Source organism: Sus scrofa, chromosome 13 (assembly GCF_054392235.1).
Source record: "Sus scrofa isolate SSC_HxYL_T2T_F1_AM1 chromosome 13, Sscrofa_HxYL_maternal_Yorkshire_Landrace_v2.0, whole genome shotgun sequence".
Taxonomy (NCBI): Eukaryota; Metazoa; Chordata; class Mammalia; order Artiodactyla; family Suidae; genus Sus; species Sus scrofa.
In genome coordinates this window covers 109768836-109791981 of record NC_139395.1, presented here as the reverse complement: position 1 = coordinate 109791981, position 23146 = coordinate 109768836, and the positions used below count along the sequence as shown (strand labels likewise).

The following is a 23146-nucleotide window of genomic DNA, read 5'->3' as shown; positions in this document are numbered from 1 at the left end:
ATCAGTATGAGATAGGCAGTTTCTAAGAAATAACTCAAAGTGTATTTCTAGGTAACCCACAGAAGATAATAAAAGCAATGATCATTTTAAGTACACCCTTTACTCTAATCCCAAAACTCTGCACAATAACTAGTCCATAATAGACACTTCTTCATTCTCAAGCCTTTTTTTTTTTGTTTTTTAATGGCCACACCTGTGACATATGGAAGTTCCCAGGCTAGTGATCAAATTGGAGCTGTACCTGCCAGCCTACACCACAGCCACAGCAATACCAGATTCGATATGCATCTGCAACCTACTCCACAGCTCATGGCAACACCGGCTTTAACCCAGATTAGGGATGGAACCCACATCCTCAAGTATATTAGTCAGGTTCATTACCACTGAGCCATGATGGGAAAGCCTCTCAAGTCTTCTTTCAGTAAATTATCACCATCTGTTATTTAAAGGTTTTAAAAACCATGCACGTACAGTATCAGAACCTTAAAATATTTTGATATTGGCTTCTTTTTCTGTTACTATACTTGAATTAAAAATGACTTTTATTGTTCATCTAAAGTCAGATAGGCAATATCTGAAATTTTTTGAATGTGTCACACAGAATTAGATTTTCTAGTATTTAAATACAAGACAAAAAACTGATTCCTCCCTCCTGAAATTTTTAAAATTAATAGGTGTGATTGGCTGATGGTTGAGGGAAAAGCCAGATCCTTGGCTTTCTGTATTGGCATACAAAATTAGTGAGTTATTTCTTCCTCAGCAAATGAAGAAACATTTTTCTTCCATATAAAATGTTTGTTATGTACTTAAACTGGGCTCAGGTAGAAGTAGTATGAGCCAGTCCAGTGGGACTGAAACCTATTTTAGATAGACTACAAGGGATCAGCAATAGAGGAAGTTCCCAGATAAGAACAATGGAAAGAAGCTACACAGGGACAAGGACCAGCACACAGTATGTGGTGTTCTTTAAGGTCTTTAAGGTCTGCAAAAGGCAACAAGGTTAAGAGCTAAGATGTGTTCAGTCTCAGAAGACAGGGAAGAAAAAGCAGAAACTCAATTTCCAGAACTGCAGAATGAGCCAGAAGTGGGGTCTCAAGGGACAAGGTAGAAACTACTCACGAGAGCTGGGGTCAGAGGCAGCTCACCAGGCCTAAGACTGACTGGATATGGATCCAAAGCCACCAACCTTGGCCTCAGTGAGTGCCTGGGCCTGGAATAGAGCTAATTCTGCAATAAGGGTTTGCACAGAACTCCACCAGTAGGTCAGCTTTGCAAATTTTCCCATTCTTTCCTTTGTTTTGATTTTACTGCCATAGTAGTTAAAATACATCATATAAAGTTTCATAGCATCTATAGCTGCTATCTTACGTTCTCTTTTTATAATTTCAATTTTCATTTTTATTGTTTTTGCTTTTTAGGGCCACACCCATGGCATATGGAGGTTCCCAGGCTAGGGGTCCAATCGGAGCTACAGCTGCCAGCCTACGCCATAGCCACAGCATCATCAGAACCAAGCCACATCTGCGACCTACACCACAGCTCACAGCAAACGCCAGATTCTTAGCCCACTGAGCGAGGCCAGGGGTTGAACCCACAACCTCATGGTTCCTAGTCAAATTCGTTTCCACTGTGCCACAAAAGGAACTCCTTGGATATTCCCTTTTTAAAGATTTATATTTGTGGAGTTTCTCTTGTGGCTCAGCAGCTTAGGAGACTGACTAGTACCCACACGGATGCAGGTTCGATCCCTAGCCTCACTCAGTGGGTCAAGGATCTGGCGTTGCTATGAGGTGTGGCATAGGCTGGCAGTTGCAGCTCTGATTCGATCCCTAGTCTGGGAATTTTCATATGTCGCAAATGCGGCCCTAAAAATAAATAAATAAATACTCATATTTGCATGGATATGAGTAAAAGAGGACTTTCATGGTTTCACTTGTGCCATATTTTCTCAACATACTGTTGCCTTGCTACAGAATACTATAGATATAGCTTTGACAAACTTTCTGTTCAGTTAAAGGCTTTTCATATATTACTTTTGTTATTTGATTCACTCAAATATAATTAAATTATTTCTCTGAACAAATACAATTATTAATATCTTGCTTCTTAGCTTCTAAGCTAGTGAAACCACTAATTGCTATACACATGTGTTTGGGGATAATGAATTCATTTTGGCTTTCAGACTGGCAGGGGTATCAGAAACATGTTAATTCCATTTTAACAGAAAATTAAGCCCTCAGATTTAACAAAAGCTTTCTTTTCTGGAAATATTTTAAAATAACTACTAGATCCTCAAGCATACCTCATTATAAGTCTTTAATGATTTGGGAGTTGGTTTTTTTTCTTTTTTTTTTTTTTGGCCAAAGTTCCCAGGCCAGGGATTGACCCTGTACCACAGCAGTGACCAGAGCCACTGCAGTGAGAACCCTGGATCCTTAACCTGCTGTACCACCAGAGAATTTGCAAAAAATTAATTAATTAATTTTGTTTTTGGTAACACCTGCACTTGAGGCACATGGAAGTATCTAGGCTAGGGGTGGAAACAATGCTGCAGCTGCCAGCCTACACCACAGCCACAGTAACAAAAGATCCGAGTCACATCTGCAACCTACACTGCAGCTGGCAGGAATGCTGGATCCTTAACCCACTGAGTGAGGTCAGGAATCCAACCTAAATCCTCTTGGACATTATGTCGGGTTCTTAACCCTCTGTGTCATAATGGGAACTCCCCCCAAATTTTTTTTAAAAAGACATTTAAGGAGTTCCCACTACGGTGCAAGTGGGTTAAAAATCCAACTGCAGTGGCTCAAGTCACTGGAGGTGTGGGTTCAATCCCCAGCCTGGAACAGTGGGTTAAAGGATCTACTGTTGCTGCAACTATGGCTTAGATTCAATTCCTGGCTCGGGAACTTCCAAATGTAGCAGGTACAGTCACCAAAAAAAAAAAAGACATTTAGTGTTTGAAATGTTGAAATGTAACAATTCTGCTTGGGTTTTGTTTGTTTGTTTGTTTTTCTTTTTCTTTTTAGGGCTACACCTGCAGCTTATGGAGGTTTCCAGGTTAGGAGTCAAAAACTCTAACCTGTGTGGACTAACTTCTAGATCTGGTGGCACAGTCCAGGTTTTTAGAATCTGACTCTTTTTTTTTTTTTTTTTTTTTTTTTTTGCTTTTTGCTTTTTGTTTTTTAAGGCTGCACCCACCGCATATGGAGGTTCCCAGGCTAGGGGTCGAATCAGAGTTACAGTGGCCAGCCTACACCACAGCCACAGCAATGCCAGATCCAAGCCGTGTCTGCAACCTATACCACAGCTCACAGCAACGCCGGATCCTTAACCTACTGAGTGAGGCCAGGGATGGAACCCGAAACCCCATGGTTTCTAGTCGGATTTGTTTCCGCTGTGCCATGACGGGAACTCCTAGAATCTGACTCTTGTTGGAAAATATTTACCTCCATTCTGAAGGGTATCTCCTGCCAACCTATCTCTCTAGACTAAGGAAGGAAGGAAGAAAGGAAGGAGGGACCTTTAGGTTGTGTGAGGAAACAGAATTTGAACATTTCTGGACTCATTTTGGGCAAGAAAACATAACTACATTAAGCCCTAAGCCTATTCACGGGATGCTCCCTCCAGCTCTCTGATTTGAGAGAAACCCCTTCCCCTGCAGCTCTGTCCCTCAGTACTTCACACACTGAAAGCCAAACCAGCCTCCTACTGCCACTCTCTACAGCCTCCAAATCATTCCTCTCTACTGTATCTAGGCTTCTGCCAGCTGACCATTTCCACTTCATCTACTCTACCTCTGTCATCTAACTTCCCAGATATTCATCTTTGTTTATGAAGGACTCCAGACACCTTGCTCACAGTCCATTCCACCAAAGTCCTACCATCTTCCCGGGTAATATAAGGAACCATGTGGACAATCTCTGCTACTTTTCTAGCTTAAGAATGTCCTAACCTCATAAACTCTGTGACCTTCACCTCCATTCCACCTTGGTACTTGCATTTTCATGGTGACTTCCTAATGTTATCACCCAAAATAGTGCTACCTTTGAATCTTTGTCTTGAGTAACAAACCGGCCTTCCCATCCTTAGTTTTTTCATTTCTTTATTCCCTCTGCACCTGCTCTTCTACCTTACAGGGAATGCTCACTTTCTTCCTTTGCTTTTCTTTTATCTTCTATCCAGTTATTATTTAAGCCATCATCTCACCAGAGTATTTCATTCCCTTGCCCCAGCAAATAAGCCTACCTTGAATCTTCCCAGGTGCCTTCTTTTTCCCTTCCAACTCTAGGCTAAGATACTTAAGAATGTTTTTTATAGATTTATTGATTGACTTGTTTATTACCTGTCTCCTTTTTTTATTGTTGAGTTCCTTATAAGCAGGCATTTGTGTTTTCACTTCTGCATTTGCAGCAACCAGAACAGTGCTCAATAAATATCTGTGGAAGATATTATCTGTGATGCTGGGAAAACCCCGTAACTGCCTGGTTTAATGCCATTTCAAATTATGGCCTTCAACTTTGACAGGGCCATCAATTCCGTGCATAGTCTTTCTACACAGCCCTGGTTAGCCTTCCCTTCCTCTCCGCAAACTGGCCCTTTCCAGCCTTCAATACTTCCCTTACTTGCTCTAACACAGAGAAAACTGAAGTAACTGGATGATGAGCCACAAGGCTTCTTATCTTTCCCAGCCTCTAACTATACTTACATTCAAACCATCACTGCCACTTTCCCCCTGGAAGAGAGGAAGAGCTCCTCCTCAATTTAAGAGTAGTCCTGCCATCTCTTCTCTGGATATAATCTTTCTTGTCCCCAGGAATCTATCAATTTTCCCATCTTCCAACTGAATCTTCAACCTCTTCCTTAAGGCCTTCATTTCTTGTCTTACTCAACCTCTCAACTGCTTTTAACTGCAAAGATCAGACTCTAATTTTTAACATACCCTCTAACTTTGACTTCAGTGATTTTACACATCATTGATTTTCCTTCTACCTCCCTGATTACTCCTCAGTTTCTTTTAAAAATGTCCATTTCTGGAGTTCCCATCATGGTGCAGCAGACTAGGAACCACGAGGTTGTGGGTTGGATCCCTGGCCTTGCTCAGTGGGTTAAGGATCCAGCCTTGCTGTGGCTGTGGCGTAGGCCGGCAGCTACAGCTCAGATTAGTTCCTAGCCTGGGAACCACCATATGCTCTGGGTGCAGCCCTAAAAAGACAAAAAACAAAACAAACAAAAAAAACTCACTCCATTTCCTTCCTGGGAAATCTCAGCCACCTCACCCCTGTGCTGATGACTCCTGATTCTTCACCTCCACCCTTGACTCCCCTGAACTTCACCACATGGAAACTCAGCAATATCTCAAAACTATTCCATCCCAAAGGGACCGTCTTGTTGCACTGAGCCCAGCCTATCACCCACTCTTCTTCAGTGTCCCCTGGCTTGGTGAACAGGAACATCACCACCCAATTTCCCAAGCCAGAAACTTGAGTTACACTTGACTCATTTCTTTTTCAGGACCTCACATATTTACATAAACACTACCCCTTATAAATTCTAGTACCTAAATATTTGTCACATCCGTCTAGTCTCTCCACCCTGTGACCATCAAAACCATTAGTTTTCATCCAGATTAAGTGGGCAGTAGCCTAATTTCCTGCCTGTCTTTCTTTAGTTACAGTGACCCTTCTCAACAATTCTGATCAAGTCATGCCTCATTGAAGACCTTTCCTTCCAAAACTTGCCATTGCTATTAGCAGAAGGTTCAAACACTTTAACATGGACTACAAGATCCAGTTCCTCCCTCTCTCTTGTGCCAACACTCAAAACTTCACCTTCTCACCCCTACTCTCACATCCTCATCTGTGGTCTCTATGACGTAGCCCTGCAGCTATTCTTTCAGTTTTGGACATTGCGAAGCTATCCCTCACACCTGGTACAGGGAAACAGTAATCTCTTGTGTGGGTAAATCTTTGCCTCTACTTCATAGGTCTGAGCTAGCTAGCAAGCAAGCCTGAGGAGGCGCCACTTCTGCTTAAAATCCTTTAGATGCTCCCCATGACGTATTTATTCATTTTCCACAGAATTTAGGAGGAACTACAATCCAGTGCACTCCACATTACACTTCAGCCATCAAACCACTTGCAGATCCTACACCTACCCAGCCTTTGTAGGCATCTTTATCCAGCCTACTCACATGCTGCCCTCTGCTCCACTGGCCTGGCAATCTTTGACTGGCCTTCTGAACCTAGTTTCCCTCTTGCCAGTGCTTTCCTGACCCCATCCCGGGCACTCTGGCTGACAATCTATAATGACTAATGTGGTTTAGGCACTCCATTCTCAGTGCCTGTAGCATACTCTGCTTCTCTGTCCTAGCACTTACCCAAAGTATACGATAATTTTGATTATTCCTCTGTCATGCTGACCAGATTGTTACTTTCCCAAAGGCCCAGAGGTATCTTGGTTCAGATTCCTATTATCTAAAAAGTGCTCAATGTTTAGAAGATGCTCAATTAATGCTTGGGGAAAATATAAATGAGTGAATGACTGGAAGTATAGATGAGGAAAGACATTCTGATGTTTCTATGAAAACATCTGTGCCCGTATTCTACTGGGGAAGTTCAAGGGGACAGCCCAGGTTCAGCTTCTCCATTAACAGAAAAACAGGCCCACTGTCCCTCTGCTCTGACTTAGTTTTCACTGAGTAGCATAGTCTGAAAATGCACCTGGAATCAGTCTGTTGACATAAACCTTCTTTTAAAAATGCAATTGTCCAGGGAGTTCCATTGTGGTCCAGTGGGAACAAATTGACTAGTATCCATGAGGATGCGGGTTTGATCCCTGACCTCGCTCAGTGGGTCGAGGATCCAGCATTGCTGTGAGCTGTGGTGTAGGTCACAGATGCAGCTTGGATCCCACGTTGTTGTGGCTGTGGCATAGCCAGCTGCTACAGCTCCAATTCAACCTCTAGCCTGGAAACTTCCATATGCCACAGGTATGGCCCTAAAAAGCAAAAAAAAAGCAATTGTCCATATAATCCCTACACACCTTAATGTCAATTTATTTACTTTAATTCCTTTTCATCCTAACACTTAGCAGAGACCACTCTGTTGAAGGAACGGGAACTTCGTGTATCAGGGAGGCTCTAGAGAAGGTCTGGCAGGGGTATGTTTTAAAAGTTTACCGAGTTATCCTAATAAACAGCCCTAGTTGAGAATCACTATTTTTCAGTGCTTCTTGAACTTTACTGTGCAGTCTACACTCCTAGGGACTTTACTAAAAATTTAGCCACAGAGTAAATAGGTCTGCGATGGTGCCTGAGAATGTGCATTTTTGCAAGTTCCCAGCTGATGGTGATGGTCTATAGACCATGTGTTGAATATCAAGAATTTAGATGTTCTCCTCTTGACATAGGGCTCTGGATTGTTTATTTTTAGGGGTTAATTGGTGGCAAACAGTGAGGTTCTGAAAGAAGGGTGAGTGCAAAATAGCTACATGTTTAAACCAAGGTGCACCTAATTAGCTTTACAAAAAGAAAAAATGCATTTTGCCTTACAGGAAATATGGATCCAAGGACAATTTCTGAATGTACTCATTTTACCTGATTTGCAGGCTGAACTGTCACTCCCTGTGCTGAGACAGAGCACAGCAGTCAAGGAAAATGTTAATAAGAGATGATCCATTTTTACCTGAGACTATCTAAAATCAATCTCTCTCTCTTTCCTCTCCCTCCTCTCTCCCTCCAACCCCTACCCTCTCCTTTTTTGGCTACACCTTCCAGTTTAAAAATATACTGATTGCCTTTTGATTCTCAATAAATAGCTTTAAATAGTTCATCTGTAATCCCCAAGAAAGAACACATTAAATGGGATATATCTGTGCATGATACCTGCGGTGCATCTCCTTGAAGGATGTGTAACATGAAATAGGCTGTCATTAATCTTTGCAATTTCTCTGTAAAATGAGAAGCTTTTAATTGCAATTTTGTCGATAAGGAAAATGAAATACAGAAAGCTAAACTGACTTAATTAAGATCACATATTAACACAGGATGTGGCCCAAACTTACATCTTAGTTCTTCCATGCTGTTGGCTGAAGTGGAAAAAGGAGCCATAATCTTTCAAAAGATTGTGCCTTCATTATTCATAATGCTTGCAATACTTTGAAATCAAGGTTACTTTTTTTTTTTTTTTTTTTTTTTTTTTTTGCTTTTCAGGGCCACACCTGCAGCATATGGAAGTTCCCAGGGCAGGGGATGAATCAGAGCTACAGCTGCCGGCCTTTACAGATCTGAGCCCCCTCTGTGACCTACACCACAGCTCACAGCAACGCCAGATCCTTAACCCACTGAGCAAGGCCAGGGATGGAACTTGAAACCTCATGGTTCCTAGTTGGATTTGTTTCTGCTGTGCCACGATGGGAACTCCTGAAATCAAGTTTACTATTTAACAGCCTTTCTCCTGCATATATCTATTGCTTGAATTTATCTGTATTCTAGTCCTACATTGTTCATAGAAGAATTCAAAGTGGTCTTACAAGGATACATAAAATAAAATAAAATCATACATGTTGGTTGAGAAAGAAAAAGGAGGGCAGGAGTAATGCTAATGAATCAAATGTATACAAAGAGGTCCTATAATTACAGGTTAAAAAAAAAAAACTGATTCTTGACACATTGACAGTCAAAATGAAAAGGGAAATGTTTGGCAGAACCCTTATGAAAACCCAACACATTTTCCTAAAAGCATGGTTATCCCTGATAACAACTCAAAGGTAGACCCAGTATTGTGACTTTAACTGAGAGATGGTTGGTCCACCTGGACCTACCGTGCCACATGTATCTCTTGACTTCCTCTAAAAGGGAAACTCCAGCACAAGCAAGTCATGCTTCCAATCTCTAATTCTGAAATAATTTTAACTTCTAATTGGTTTACTATTTCCACAGACCTTTCCTCAGTATAATGCTAATATAATCCAATAATAGATACTCAAACTAAGAAGCTTGAGTTATTTAGTGATTTAGTAGGCAGTGGAAAATACATATAATCACTTTGATTGTGAAGATGGGAATCAACATTCTCAACATTTAATAACAATAGCAAGCACAAGATCAAAACAGAAAATACTTCCTTATAAATGGACACTAGAGAGATGGGGAAAAGGGATAAGGATGATTTTGTTGCTTTTTAGTCACTTTCTTGAGTTAGAATTTGCATACCATAAAACTCACCCAGTGGTTTAATACATATATACAGTTGTGCAATGATCATCATAACCCAATTCTAGAAAAATTTCATCAGCCCAAAAGGTTTCCTTGTGTCCATCCGCAGGAATCCTTGCTCCACTCCCAGCCCCTAAGCAAGGGCTATTCTACATTCTACCTCTGTAGTTTTCGTCTTCTCTGTAAATTTATGTAAATGAAATGATATAATATGCAAGGATCATGTCTAACTTATTTCACTTAGTATAATGTTTTTCAGGTTCATCCTTATTGTTGCAAGTGTCACAGTTTGTTCCTTTTTGTTGCATAGAATTTCTGCTTATGGTCATTCCACGTTTTGTTTATTTACCTGTTGAGGGATATTTGGATTGTTTTCCCATTTTGGCTACTATAAATAATGCTGTGATTTAAAAAAAAAAAGTCACATGAAATACTTTTGAGGATACGTGTTTTCACTTTGCGTAGGTAAATACCTAGGAATGAAATTGCTGAGTTGTACGGAAAGTCTATGTTTAACTTTCCATAAAAATTGCCAGATGTTTTATAAAATGGTTTTTATATATTACATTGAGAGGTATTGAAATACTCTACATTCCCAATCAGCTATGTATGATGGTTCTAGTCTCCACATCCCGACTAATACTAAGTATTGTTTATCTTTTTTTTAATAACCCTTCTAGTGGGTATGCAGTGAGGGTGTTTTGAACAAAGAGAATTTATTTCAGTTTTCAGTCAGAAATCAGATCAAACTAACACCCCCACATGGCATTTCCATTTCTTTTCTTTTTTTGGTGGGGGAGGGCATGCCTGTGGCATCCATAAGTTCCCAGGTCAAGGATCTAAGCCAGCCCCTGGCCACAGCAGCCACAACACCAGACCCTTAACCCACTGAGGTACCGGTGAACTCTGGCATTTCCTTTTCTGAATGAACTCAGAGAAGGATGTTTTTCAAGATTTAAGGGCTTGTGTGACTTTCCTTTTTTTTTTTTTTTTTTTTTTTGTTGTCTTTGTTGTTGTTGTTGTTGCTGTTGCTATTTCTTGGGCCGCTCCCGCGGCATATGGAGGTTCCCAGGCTAGGGGTCGAATCGGAGCTGTAGCCACCGGCCTACGCCAGAGCCACAGCAACGCGGGATCCGAGCCGCGTCTGCAACCTACACCACAGCTCAGGGCAACTCGGGATTGTTAACCCACTGAGCAAGGGCAGGGACCGAACCCGCAACTTCATGGTTCCTAGTCGGATTCGTTAACCACTGCGCCATGACGGGAACTCCTCCTCTTATTTTTTAATCCTCTATTTTTCAATGTCTCTTTAAAAATCTATTAATATTATCAGGTGTTCCTGTTGTGGCTCAGCAGAAACGAATTCGACTAGTATCTATGAGGATGCAGGTTTGACTCCTGGCCTTGCTCAGTGGGTTAAGGATCCGGCATCGCCATGAGCTGTGGTGTAGGTTGCAGACAAGGATCAGATCCTGCATTGCTGTGGCTGTGACCTAGCTCCAATTTGCCCCCTAGCCTGGGAACTTCCATATGCCAAGGGCGTGGCCCTAAAAAGCCAAAAAAAAAAAAAAAAAAAAAAAAAAAACTATTAATATTACTAACTGGAGCTTCATATTTTGTCAAAGGCTTATTGGTAAGCACCTTGCTACGCCATGGATCTGGTGATGAGCAGACAAAGTAAGACCCTTCAACTACAGAGGGGCTTTCTCATACCTCTCGCTCTACAATGTTGAATACAAAGCTGGGGTCCTCAGCCCCCCTAAACTAGAGTTTATATCCACTCCTTTACAAATAGGTAATTTTTGAAGCTGTAAAATAAGCCTTAAGATTCCAAATAAGCTTAGCAGGCATTGTTAACTTTCTTTCACTTTAATTACTTAATCCAACTTATCTATGTTTTCCATAGCAATGACCATGCATTAAAAAAAATATAGTGAGCTACTGCTTAAAATCGACACAGAAAGTAAGAAAAATATCTTATGTACATATGTATTTACCACACAATTGACTCCCTTTCTTTGAAAGGATGTGACTGACAGATGCTAATTTTGACTGAAGAATTTTTGAAACAAGTATTGCTACACAATTGTCAGCAGAATGGTGTCAGGGAAGCCACCCAAAGCAAATTGTCACATGTCACATTTAAATTAACAAAGGTGTGCTTCACCAGTCTTTCCACTAAGATACCTGCTGTATTCTTACTGCCTGCAGGATTTTTTTCAAACTTAATTACATAATGAAATAGCCTCATCTCCCACTCTGAAAGGCTGTTACATGGCTGGCAGCCCTCAAGAGTCAGTCTGCAGTCTTTCCTGTACTGATCTAGTTGTGTCATTTTTCTTCATGGAGGTTTCTCGGGTGTGAACAGACAAGAATGGAGGGACAATAGCCCATAGTAACTCAGAGATTTCCGGTAGTTGCCGGGAAAAGGCCACTGGTACCAAGTATTTCACTTAGGGCATTACCAGGATCTGGCCCTTACAGAAATGATCAGATATTTGGACAGTTCATTTACTTCAAGAGTTATAGCTCAAGCCACACAAAAGTGATAATAAATCAGAATATGAATAGATTACCTCACCAAGCTAAACATATCCTTGTATTAATAATTAAATACAAGTTTGCTTGGTGAGTAGAAAATTAAAGAAAATGGATAGTTCTGAGAGGTTTCATCCAGGTCCTGAGGTTTCATCCTGGTTCTGATGCTCCACAAACCTGTCTCTCATGGGTACCACAATCGTGCAGTATACAACCTGCAGAACTGTACAGGTGGTCTTGCTCTCTCTTGAGAACTGCATTTCTTATGTATCTTAGCTTGGTTTCTCTATCCTTTGAAGAGGTTAGGACTATATTGCTAGTGTTTGCTTCTTTAAACCCTTCAATACCATGTTGTGTTTGACGTACTAATAACACTGATAAAGCTGCTCACTGTTCTCAGCAGAGTAGCCGGTTTCTGGGTCTAAGAGATGTTCATTCTCCTCCTACCCAGTCTGGATTTAATTATTTCAATTCTCTGAGAGTCATCTTGTATCTTTTAGTTCCAAAGTCTAGCATGAGAGGCGGCAGTATGCTCTCAAATACTGTATGTACATGCATAGCATATTAAAGGTTTAATAGACTCCTACTCTCCTTTGAGGCAATATGGAGACGTGGTCATAAATACAGGCTCTGGAGCCAGGCTACCTAGAGTGCAATTCTAGATCAAGTTGTTCATCTGTAAAACTAAGGTCAGTATGAGGATCAAATGTAAACAGCTTACAATAGTGCCAGGCACAGAAACATTCAGTAAGTGTTAGTTATTATTCTATTTTATTATCTTCTATTCTTACTTTATTATATTCTATTATTATTTTCCTGTATTGTCATACTCCTCTATTAATCTATTTAACATTTCTTCTTATAATTATATCTTACACACCTCTATTTGCCACTATAACAAATTGCCACAAACTTAGTGACTTAACACAGATTTATTTTCTTATGGCTCTGGAGGTCAGCAGGGCTGCATTCCTTCTGGATATTCTAGGAAAGAAATATTCCTACCCTTTCCAGCTTTTAGAGGCTGCACACATTCCTTAGCTCATGGCTGCTTTACTCCAAACTTTGCTTCCTCTACTTCTGTTGTTCTGTCTTCCTCTCTGATTCTGACTCTCCTATTCCTTTCTCCTTATAAGAACCCTTGTGATCACCTAAGACCATTCAGATAATTCAGCATAATTTCCCCATTTCGAGATCCTTAACTTAATAATCACATTTACAAAGTAGCTTTTTATCTTATAAAGGACCATTTTCTCAGGATCCAGGGATAGGAAGCCGACATCTTTAGGGAGGTATTATTCTGCCTACCTTAAGGGGAATGGCATTGAATGATCTTTATCTCTTAAGATCATTTAAGTCACTGGTACCAAGTGGAGATGATTCTGCTGCCCTAAGGGGACATTTGGCAATATTTGGAGAATTTTCTTTTTTAATCTTTTTAGGGCTGCACCCGGAGCATATGGAAGTTACCAGGCCTGGGGTCCAATCGGAGCTGTAGCTGCTGGCCTGCACCACAACCACAGCAATTCCAGATCTGAGCCACATCTGAGACCTACATCTCAGCTTACAGTAACTTGGGATCCCTTAACCCACTGAGTGAGGCCAGGGATCAAACCCTCATCCTCATGGATACTAGTCAGGTTCATTACTGCTGAGCCACAATGGGAACTCCTTGGAGACATTTTTTGGTTGTCACCACTGGGAGAGCGTGCTACTAGTCACTTAGTGAATAGAGGTCAGAGATATTGTTAAACATCCTACCAAGCACAGGACAGCCCCTAACTGTGCCCCCCACCCTCCCAAAAAATTAACCAGCCCAAAATGTCAACAGTATTGAAGCTGAGAAACCCTGATTTAGAGGGTTTCTGCAATGATTCTTTGAAATCCTGGTGAGGTTGCAATGCAATGGAAGCCAGTTTTAGGATTTAGATTTACAAAGAAACGTTTGAGAAATCACATTCACAGTCTGTAACTCCATGTTTTTGATGATCTTATATGGTAAATAAGAGATAAGTAATATTACTCATACTTTAATAGTAGGGTTTAAACACTGCCTTAACTTGTTTTTTGTTAGGTAGTGTTTGTTTTATTTTAGGTCTGGGATAATCTTTCACAGAAATGCATTTCTTTTTCTTTTTTCTTTTTTTCTTTCTCGCCTTTCTTTTTTTTTTTTTTTTTTTTTTGGCTTTTTTTTAGGGCCACATGCGCAGCATATGAAAGTTCCCAGGCTAGGCTCGGGGTCAAATTGGGGCTTCAACTGCTGGCCTAAACCACAGCCATAGCAACACAAAATCCAAGCTGTGTCTGCAACCTAAGCCACAGCTCACTACAAGGCCGGATCCTTGACACACTGAGAGAGGCCAGGGATCGACCGCATCCTCATGGTCACTAGTCGGGTTCGTTACTGCTGAGCCACAACGGGAACTCCAAGATACATTTCTTATATAGGCAATTTAAAGTGTGTATTACAAACATTATTTTATGTATATTATAAATACTTAAATTTATAAATGCTCAAATTTAAAGGACCTAACACCAAACAGATTTCAAAATGATTCACATCCTCCTGGAATATTTTACTTTTGCTTTAGTGTGGCTTGACTTCCATCCCTTGACTTTAAAGGATCAAAGTGAGAAGTACACTTGCCATGACATTCCCTTCCATGGGGAGAAAGCTTTAAGCTAAAACTAACTTTCACTTAAAAGAAGCACCTTAGGTATCAATACCTAACTTTTCCAATTCTCGACAATTTCTGAGCTCTGGTTTGAATTCTCTCAATCATTTAATCTAGAGAATTGCTGGTAGGAGACTTTATATTTTTTCCAACATATTTTTTTCATCTTTCTTTTTCCCTTTTATCCATGCCACTCTTTCACTCTCTCCCCCTGCCCTTTTTTTTTTTTGTTTGTTTGTTTTTCTATCCAAGATATTCCCTAGAGTTTTCTTAACCTGAAGCAACTTCTAACAGCAAGAGTTGTGTTTTTGGTGGCAGAAAAGGTTTTCTAGCCAATAGAGAATTGTGTGTGTGTGTGTGAGTGTGTGAGAAAACAGTATCCATAAGGGTGAGTTTCATCATTCCCACCCCCAACCCGGGGAGGAACAGTAACTATGAATATGAAAATATTCTAACAGCTCGTGAACCAACAGAGCAGAATGAAGAAAAACACAGAGCTATTCAGCAACCTGGTTTACCATTGAAGATATTTCTATTGTATACATTTCTCTGCTAAGATACAGTTCTGTGAGGTGTTTTTTACATTTGGCATGATTTCTGAACTATGATTAAAGGATACAGTTTAAATTTTAATGAGTCAAGACCTGCCAAACACTCTTTAAAAAAAGTGAAAGCCATACCCCTAAACATTACATTACATATAAGGTTCCAGATTCCAAATGCCACATTGCTTGTAGATGGGTACCACTAAAGGAACATGCTCAGAACTCTGGGATACAATCACCTGAAGGATTTTACAAAGATATGCCTATCTAATCAGTGAATCTAGTTCTTCAAAAGTAAAATCCAAAAAAAAAAGAATGAGAAGGAGAAAAGAGAGTGCCTCAGAGAACCTATAGATTAAGAAACTAATAGACACGTCAAGGACTTCTCTGGTGGCACAATGGGTTAAGCATCCAGAGTTGTCACTGCTGTGGCACAGGTTGGATCCCTGGCCCAGGAACTTCCACACACCATTGGTGCAGCCAAAAAAAAAAGAGACATACCAACTACACTGAGGACTGAAAAACTTAGAGATACTTAGAGACCAGCACAGAAGTGGAAGTTTCTCAAAAAAGGATAGCATGAGGGAAGTTAGTAGAGAGAAAGGAGGGATAGGATTTGGAGAGGGAGAAAATGGTAGCTTTGACAACTTGGGCTCATACTAACTCTGGCATAGTGACCCTGGAGATCTCCCAGACAAGGCACCTGTGCAACCATTTCCCTAAGGAAGAAACTTCTTTTGTGTTTGGGAGAGCCCTTGGATGGGAAAGTGCATGTTGTTATTTTGAGCAGCAAATTGTTAGTAGCCCAATCAGGTCTTCCTCAAGCTACCCACAAATGTCGCATCATGTAAAGCACTTGAGATCCAGTGCAATAAATACATAAATAAACAAAAAGGCAAAAAGCAATACAGAAAAACAAAGAGCACATGCATACTCAGGACATTAGACTATAGCCTGGAATCCCACAATATTTTCTTCTTATTATTTTACAAAGGTCAGCAAATAACAAAAACCCGGATAAGATAATCCAACAGAAAATGGTTAAAAATCATTTGGGATAGATTATTTCTTGGAAGAAATATAGATATTAGAAAGGAAGTTTAGAATCTATTGTCAAAAGGCATAAATATTGTGTTCATATTTAGGGTGCTGTGTCCCTTCTTTTTGTCAGAATGTTCTTTTATCTAACTACTCTCTTACTGGAGTGACTGCTTTAACTCCATGCACTCCTCTGTTACCTTCTCTGACTTTTCTTTTCCTTCTACTTGTTCCTAATGTCCTCAAGTTCAGTCTTTATAACTCTTCTCCTTTTAAGAACTCAAATACCCTCAAGTCTTCAGCTATTACCCCAGGGCTGACAAATCCTAAATCCACTCCATCTCTACTTTCTTGCTGTCTTAACCCCATTTGGATGTCATCCATGACTTAGATCCAACAGGTCTAAACTAAATGCACATTAATCACATCTCTTCCAAAAACAAACTTACCTCCTAACTTCTCTATTTCTGTGTGAGCTGCCACAGTCTTCTTATCTTAGTCCCTAAGGTGTCAAACTTGGTGTTATATTCAAATTATTCATATCCATCATTTAGCAAATAAGTTCTACTGAGCCATCCCATTGTCCCCTCACATTGTCTCACAGCTGTTTTAGCCCACCATAGGCAGCATCCTCAACTCACACCTGGATTATAGATGCAGCCCATACTGCCCACCCTCCCAGGCTTCTCACTCAATCCACCCAGCTTTGCATTCCCAGAATCATCTCCAAATTTGGTCTTATTTTGTGATCCATTCAGGAAAATAAATCTTTCTCCTTTATTACAAAATCAAGGCTAAACATGAAGGGTTTTTTTTTGGTTTTTTTTTTTGTTTTTGTCTTTTTGCCTTTTTCTAGGGCTGCACCCGTGGCATATGGAGGTTCTCAGGCTAGGGGTCGAATTGGAGCTGTAGCTGACAACCTACACCAGAGCCACAGCAACTCCGGATCTGAGCCGCATCTGCAACCTACACCACAGCTCACGGCAACGCTGGATCCTTAACCCACTGAGCAAGGCCAGGGATTGAACCCGCCACCTCAAGGTTCCTAGTCGGATTCGTTAACCACTGAGCCATGATGGGAACTCCCGAAACATGAATTTTTAAAGCTCCCCATAACATGTCCCTATCTAATAAGCCTATGTTTTCACTTTCTCCACATGTTTTATCCCCATTGTTTATTCTCCTGCTTTGGAATACCCTCTTCTGCATCTCTACTTCCAAATTTTAGTCCTACTTCAAGGCTGCTCCCAAATCTCAAATTTTCCACCTTGCTTTATATGACTACAGGTCACCCCCTTCTTAGTTCTTACCCCTCTAATGATTTGCATCAGGAAATCTAACACTTTATGATACAATATGTGTCATTTCAAGGAGTTTATTTTCTTTCTCCAATTACATGAGAAGAAGAAGCTCCAGAAAGCTCCAGATATAGTTTTCTATTCTATCCAAGCATACACTCTGGGGATGAAAAGAATGAATCTTTTTTTAGAATAAATAAGTTAATTAATCTACTACTAAGATACACTTTGATTTTCTTTGATTATAAATTAGTGATCTATAATGAGGAAGAATATAAACAAAGCAAATGGAGATTTATCTATTAGCATTTAATTTTTAAAAGTTATACATTAATTGTAAAACTGTTAAGTTGAAAAACCATCTTCTTACCTGATTTTATGCAGTCTGATGACTTGCAGATACCATCTAGAAAAAGAAGGAAATATGCATAAATATGTGCAGTATACATTTTCTAATTTCCCCCAACTTTTTTTTTTATTAAAAACTACCAATTAAATAAGCAATTCCTTAAAGAACTAAAACCTGAGTATTATATATCATTGATAGTAGTTAGAAGAAATAAAGGAATTAAAATATCCAAGTCTTAAATTTAAAATTTATAATGAATTTTACAGTATATTTATTATATCATCTTTGCTCACTAAACCCTAAGTATATTAAATTGAAACAATAAGTTATTTTAGTCTTATCTGCTTTTTTTTATTAAAGAAGCAATCTTTGCTAATCCTTATTGTGAAAAGCTTCTAAGAATCAAATTAGAACTCTTAAATTCTTGTAAAGCTGTTTAGAATTTCAATGACACAACAAAAGTTGACTAATTGAAGTTGGGCATAAAATCATGAATACTTTAATCAAATAAGATTATGCATTAAAATCCTCATAAAATAAGCATGAGTGTACTAAATATACTGGGCAATTAATAACTTAGCTCAAACCTAATAGACATTGTACTTTAGTCAAAGTTAATTGTTTTGACATATTGATATTACATTTAAAAAATGAATCTTTATATCACCATCTCTCTCCTTGACACACTATTTGGTAGATGGGAAAAGCCTAAGATGAAGATGTCACTCTCTACTATACATCTGTGGGCACAGTGTGGGTGTAACTCACCATCATAGGTTGCATAGAGTGCTATCATTGTCACAGCAATGACAGTGAGGAGCAGGACCAGGACTGAGAGACTGATCTCCAGTGGGGTCCATCGCTGTTTCTTCTTTGGCTTTGGAGTGTTGATATCAGTTATATCCATCTGACTTTCTGATCTGCCCATCACCTAAAATCTGTAACAAGTTTAGAAATTTTTTAAAAATACTTAGGATAACAAATTAATAAAAAGATAAAGAGAAGCTGAATGTGGTATTTATTCAAAGTAAGAGTTAATTCATTTTAATTTAGAAATAAAAGTTTTTTTTGCTGAAAGTCAAAACTTTGATTCTTTAAATGAAAACTATAAAGCCACATAAATTAGATCCTGGTCACAACTTTTGGGGTGTTTTTTTTTTTCATATATCACTGAAGAAGCAAGCAAAATTATATGAGAAGACTTATTTAAATACTCACATAGGATTCCTTCAGCAGTTCATAAACAAATAATTGCCGTTCCATCATTAAGGAAAGTTTAAACTCACCCTTCTGAACTTTGGACAACGTCAAAGGTGAATTTTATATGTTGCTCCACTGGCTTCCTTTATAAACTTGGAAATCAATGACTAATACCTTGAGGTTTTGACTAAGCAATAATTTGAAATACGAATATAGACAAACACAAAAAGGGAACAAACACTTTGTGGTAATTTCTCTTCAGTGTTAAAAACAAATTTTATTTTTACAGTTCACAACTGTTGCTGTGATGATGTATCTATTAACTGATTAGATAGCACTAGAAAATGGCCACTCACTCGACCCTAAGTCATGCTTTACAACCTGGGATGAAAGGTATTAACCACAGTCAATGTTTCTTTGTGAAACTGAAGAAGAAAAAATATGTATGATTAAAAAAATTCAGGATGACAACTAAGATACTTATTTAAGGAATTCCCTGGTGGCACAGTGAGTTAAGGATATGGTATTGTCACTGCTAATGGCTCAGGTTCCATCTCTAGACTGCGAAATTCCACATGCTGCAGGCATGGCCAAAAAGAAAAAAAAAAAAAAGATACTTATTTAACTTGTTTTAAAATTAATAATATTTGGGAGTTCCCATCATGGCTCTGTGGTTAACGAATCCGAATAGGAACTATGGGGTTGCGGGTTCAATCCCTGGCCTTCCTAAGTGGGTTAAGGATCCAGGATTGCCGTGAGCTGTGGTGTAGGTTGTAGATGTGGCTTGGATCCCGTGTTGCTGTGGCTGTGGCGTAGGCCAGCAGCTACAGCTCTGATTCGACCCCTAGCCTGGGAACCTCCATGTGCCGCAGAAGCAGCCCTAGAAATGACAAAAAGACTAAAATAAAATAAAATAAAATAAAATAAAATAAAATAAAATAAATAATGTTAATACAGCTACTAATAATAGCTGACATTTATTATTTCCCATGGGTCACTCACAGTTCTTAGTGCTTTACATGTACTATTTCATTGAACCTTTTAAGGTGGATATGAATATTCTAATTCTATACTTTAGGATAGCAGGGCCCAGAAAAGCCAGGTAATTTGCCCAAAGCTACACACTTGAGAACACATTTCTGATGAATATATTTCAAAGAACACAATTACAAAGAACATATTTTGAAATTTAGATCTTATTGCAGAAGTCTAGGGAGAAAATTAAGGGAATATTAAGACTAAATATTAAATTTCATTATGTTTCTTTTAGAGGCCTAGTGACTTTATCAGCCATTCGTCAAAACAGACAACTTCAACCCTTCTGCCTGACTGATGAAAAGAGCTTTGTAAACTAACAGATTAGCTGTTTATAGCTTGATGCAAATTAAGCATATAATTTAGTTCCTAGATGAAGTGACTGCAGAGAGACACTCTTACAGTTAGAAATCTTTGTTGAATACACATACTTTTCTGAGTGTGTTTTGGGGAAACTGAGACACGAGATAAAGCAGAAACATTCTACATTTGAAGTATGGCCTGAGTGATTCAGCAGATAATTAGAAATTTAATTTCCCCAGTGAGTTATTTATTAAGTGAACCAGAACTGGACTTTAAAGTTCTGGATACAAAGTCTTAAGCATGGTGTCCCCCTTGATTACATGAGGCTATAACCAAGGACAGACTATCAAATAAAAATATTTTATTAGACCATGAAAACCGTGTCTGCTCAATAAAGGTGGAATGTAATGCTCCTGAATGTTAAAATGTCTTACTTAATGGTTATGTAACTCATGCTAGCTTAGTTTCACAGCCCCTCGGGTTATGATATGGAATTGCATTGATAGTAGTCCTTGGAGTTTTAATAGGGGAGGTGGGTGGGGAAAGAAAAGATAGGAACAAACAATGTTTGTACACTGTACAGAGAGGTAAACAATAAAAAGAATAATTTCCCCACTTCTCCCAGATGAATTCGAGACTGACTTCAAGAACATCTGAATATTAATCACATTTGCTTGAGTATTTCCCTTTCCTGTATTTCTCCCCCTGCTCTAATAATATTTCATGAGACAAGCTGGAGAAACGTTCTCCTTATATAATATGACCCACTTCTCTTTTTAGATCTTTCTTAGAAACAACAGTTTTTCTAGTAAAACTTAGGGTCAGGAACCAGGATAGCCATGGGGTTAAGTTAAAGTTGCTCTGGAAGTTCCCATTGTGGCTCAGCAATAACCCAACTAGTATCCATGAGCATGTAGGTTTGATCCCTGGCCTCGCTCAGTATGTTAAGGATCCTGAGTGGCTGTGACTGCCAGTGGCAGGCTGCCACTCGTAGCTCTGATTTGACCCTTAGTCTGGGATCTTGACCCTTAGTCTGGGATCTTCGATATGCTCTACATACGGCCCACAGAAAAAAAAAAAAAATTAAACTTGCTTTTTGGCATCACCGGGCTTTCACTATGCAGGATACCTAGTAGGCAGATATGTCTTTCTCCCTGCTGGGTTACTTTCTCTGCCTTCCTCTCTTTACCCTTGAGATTGGAACACCAAGGCAGTTGGGCTTTACACAGTTCTACACCCAAGGCAGCAGAAATTGCTATAAGGGAAATGAAGACAGTGACTGGAGCTGTTTAGTTCTTTTGTAGGGGACCTTTGACCAAAAAACGCCCACCTTTGCCAGGCAAGATAATAGCCACAGGCTTGAGTTCTTTCAAGCAGGAGGCCCTGATAAGGAACATGGTTCTGCCCTAAAGACTAACCAGCCCAGGGTCCTTGGCACTGGGATTCATCTTGGCTGAGAGGTGCTCATGCCACCAAGCAGGACCCTGGACCAGACCAAGTTGGGCCAAGCAAGGTAACTGGTCAGAGACAACCTGGAAACTAATCCCATTCCCATAAAACTAGAGACTGAAAGCCATGGGGCAGAACAGTTCTCCTGGGTTCCTTTATTCTGCTGCTCTCCGCCTGGGCACCCCTTCCCAAAATCTCTTGCTTTGTCAGCATGTGTGCTTGGCCCTGGAAGGGGTCCCCCTTCCTGTAACACTTTTACCAGCATCAAAAGAATAGCATCCTTGAATCACCTGCAAACTCTCCATCTGCCCCCTCCAGTAAAAGCTTTGCAAATTTTCATTCTTTTGTTCCTAAATTGCTCTTTTCAATACCACTGACCAAAGCAGAAAGGAGGCAAATTTAACTTAATTAACTTTGTCATTCATTTGCAGTTAACTCCAGTGGATTATAAGAAAATAGGGTAAGAGCCTTTTGAACCTCAGAAGAAAAACATATCACCATCCCTCAGATACTTGGGTGTCAATGCAGCCACAATCAACCCTATTTTTTTGGGGGGGGGCAATTATACAAAAGAATAGAAAAAAAATTATAAAGTTGATACTTGTAGTCCCATATAAGGCAGGATATGCCAAAACATAACCTGCGTCCATCCTCAACTGCAGACATGTTGGTAAGTTCAAACCAAAAGGTAGACATTTTCACAAGAGAGAGTAGAGAATTAGGAACTCTAACTCATCAAGAACCCTGCAAACTTTGGCTTGACTACATCTGATTATTGTGCCTAAGTAGAAAGTGAGTTTCAAAGCAATACAGAGCAGTAATTTTTATAGCAGTTGAGCACGCACATCACTATCACACAGTCAAATCAAATAACCCAGAGGATAACTGATTAAAGGGAAGTCTCTAAACCAAAAGTAATGTTCATCTTCCCCACACATTACTACATTAACATTTCTACAAGTCCCTGAGGTTACACAACTCAATTACAATTTGTATTACAGGGAAACTGAGGCACAGAAAGCAAGAGAAACAGGTTCTACCTATAAACGGAGCATAAATACTCAATAACTATGCTGTACACCTGAAACTAACAAAATATTGTAAATCAACCACACTTCAATTCAAAAAAGAGAGAAACAGGTTCCATACTTAGACTGTAGCTACAGAATTTGAGGAGGCAGGTATACTTGAGAAATCACCTCCTCGTCCCCGGACATTAACTTGTAGGTGTTTCCCAGATCTGAAATACGGAGTGCAGAACAAAAAGTTCCAACCACATTACTCCCATATGCAGTATAGCTATACAACAAAAGGCAAAGCATGGAATCCAAGAAACTGACAATTTTTTAAGTGCTAGAATCTAGCAATAATGCAAACTAGATGCCTTCACAGCCGATGTGCGGATTAGTCGCTTCCAAACGCTAACACAGCAAGTCAAGGTACTACTTTTCAATTTAATAAAATTACTATTTGCATCGTATACGGGGGAGGAATAGACT

At 39.5% G+C, this 23146-nt stretch overlaps 1 protein-coding gene across 13 annotated transcripts in view; it reads right to left on the bottom strand.

Annotated features, from left to right (window-relative positions):
• The window catches only part of MME (membrane metalloendopeptidase), a 104972-nt gene that overhangs the window by 80562 nt on the left and 1264 nt on the right, over nucleotides 1-23146 (bottom strand). For 8 of the 13 annotated variants that reach the window (NM_001444848.1, XM_021069693.2, XM_084986761.1 and 5 more), the window contains 2 exon segments: nucleotides 17682-17717; nucleotides 18429-18598. In NM_001444848.1, the coding sequence (NP_001431777.1) occupies nucleotides 17682-17717; nucleotides 18429-18588 (196 nt within the window). In that variant the 5' untranslated portion in view covers nucleotides 18589-18598. 13 annotated transcript variants of the gene reach the window in all.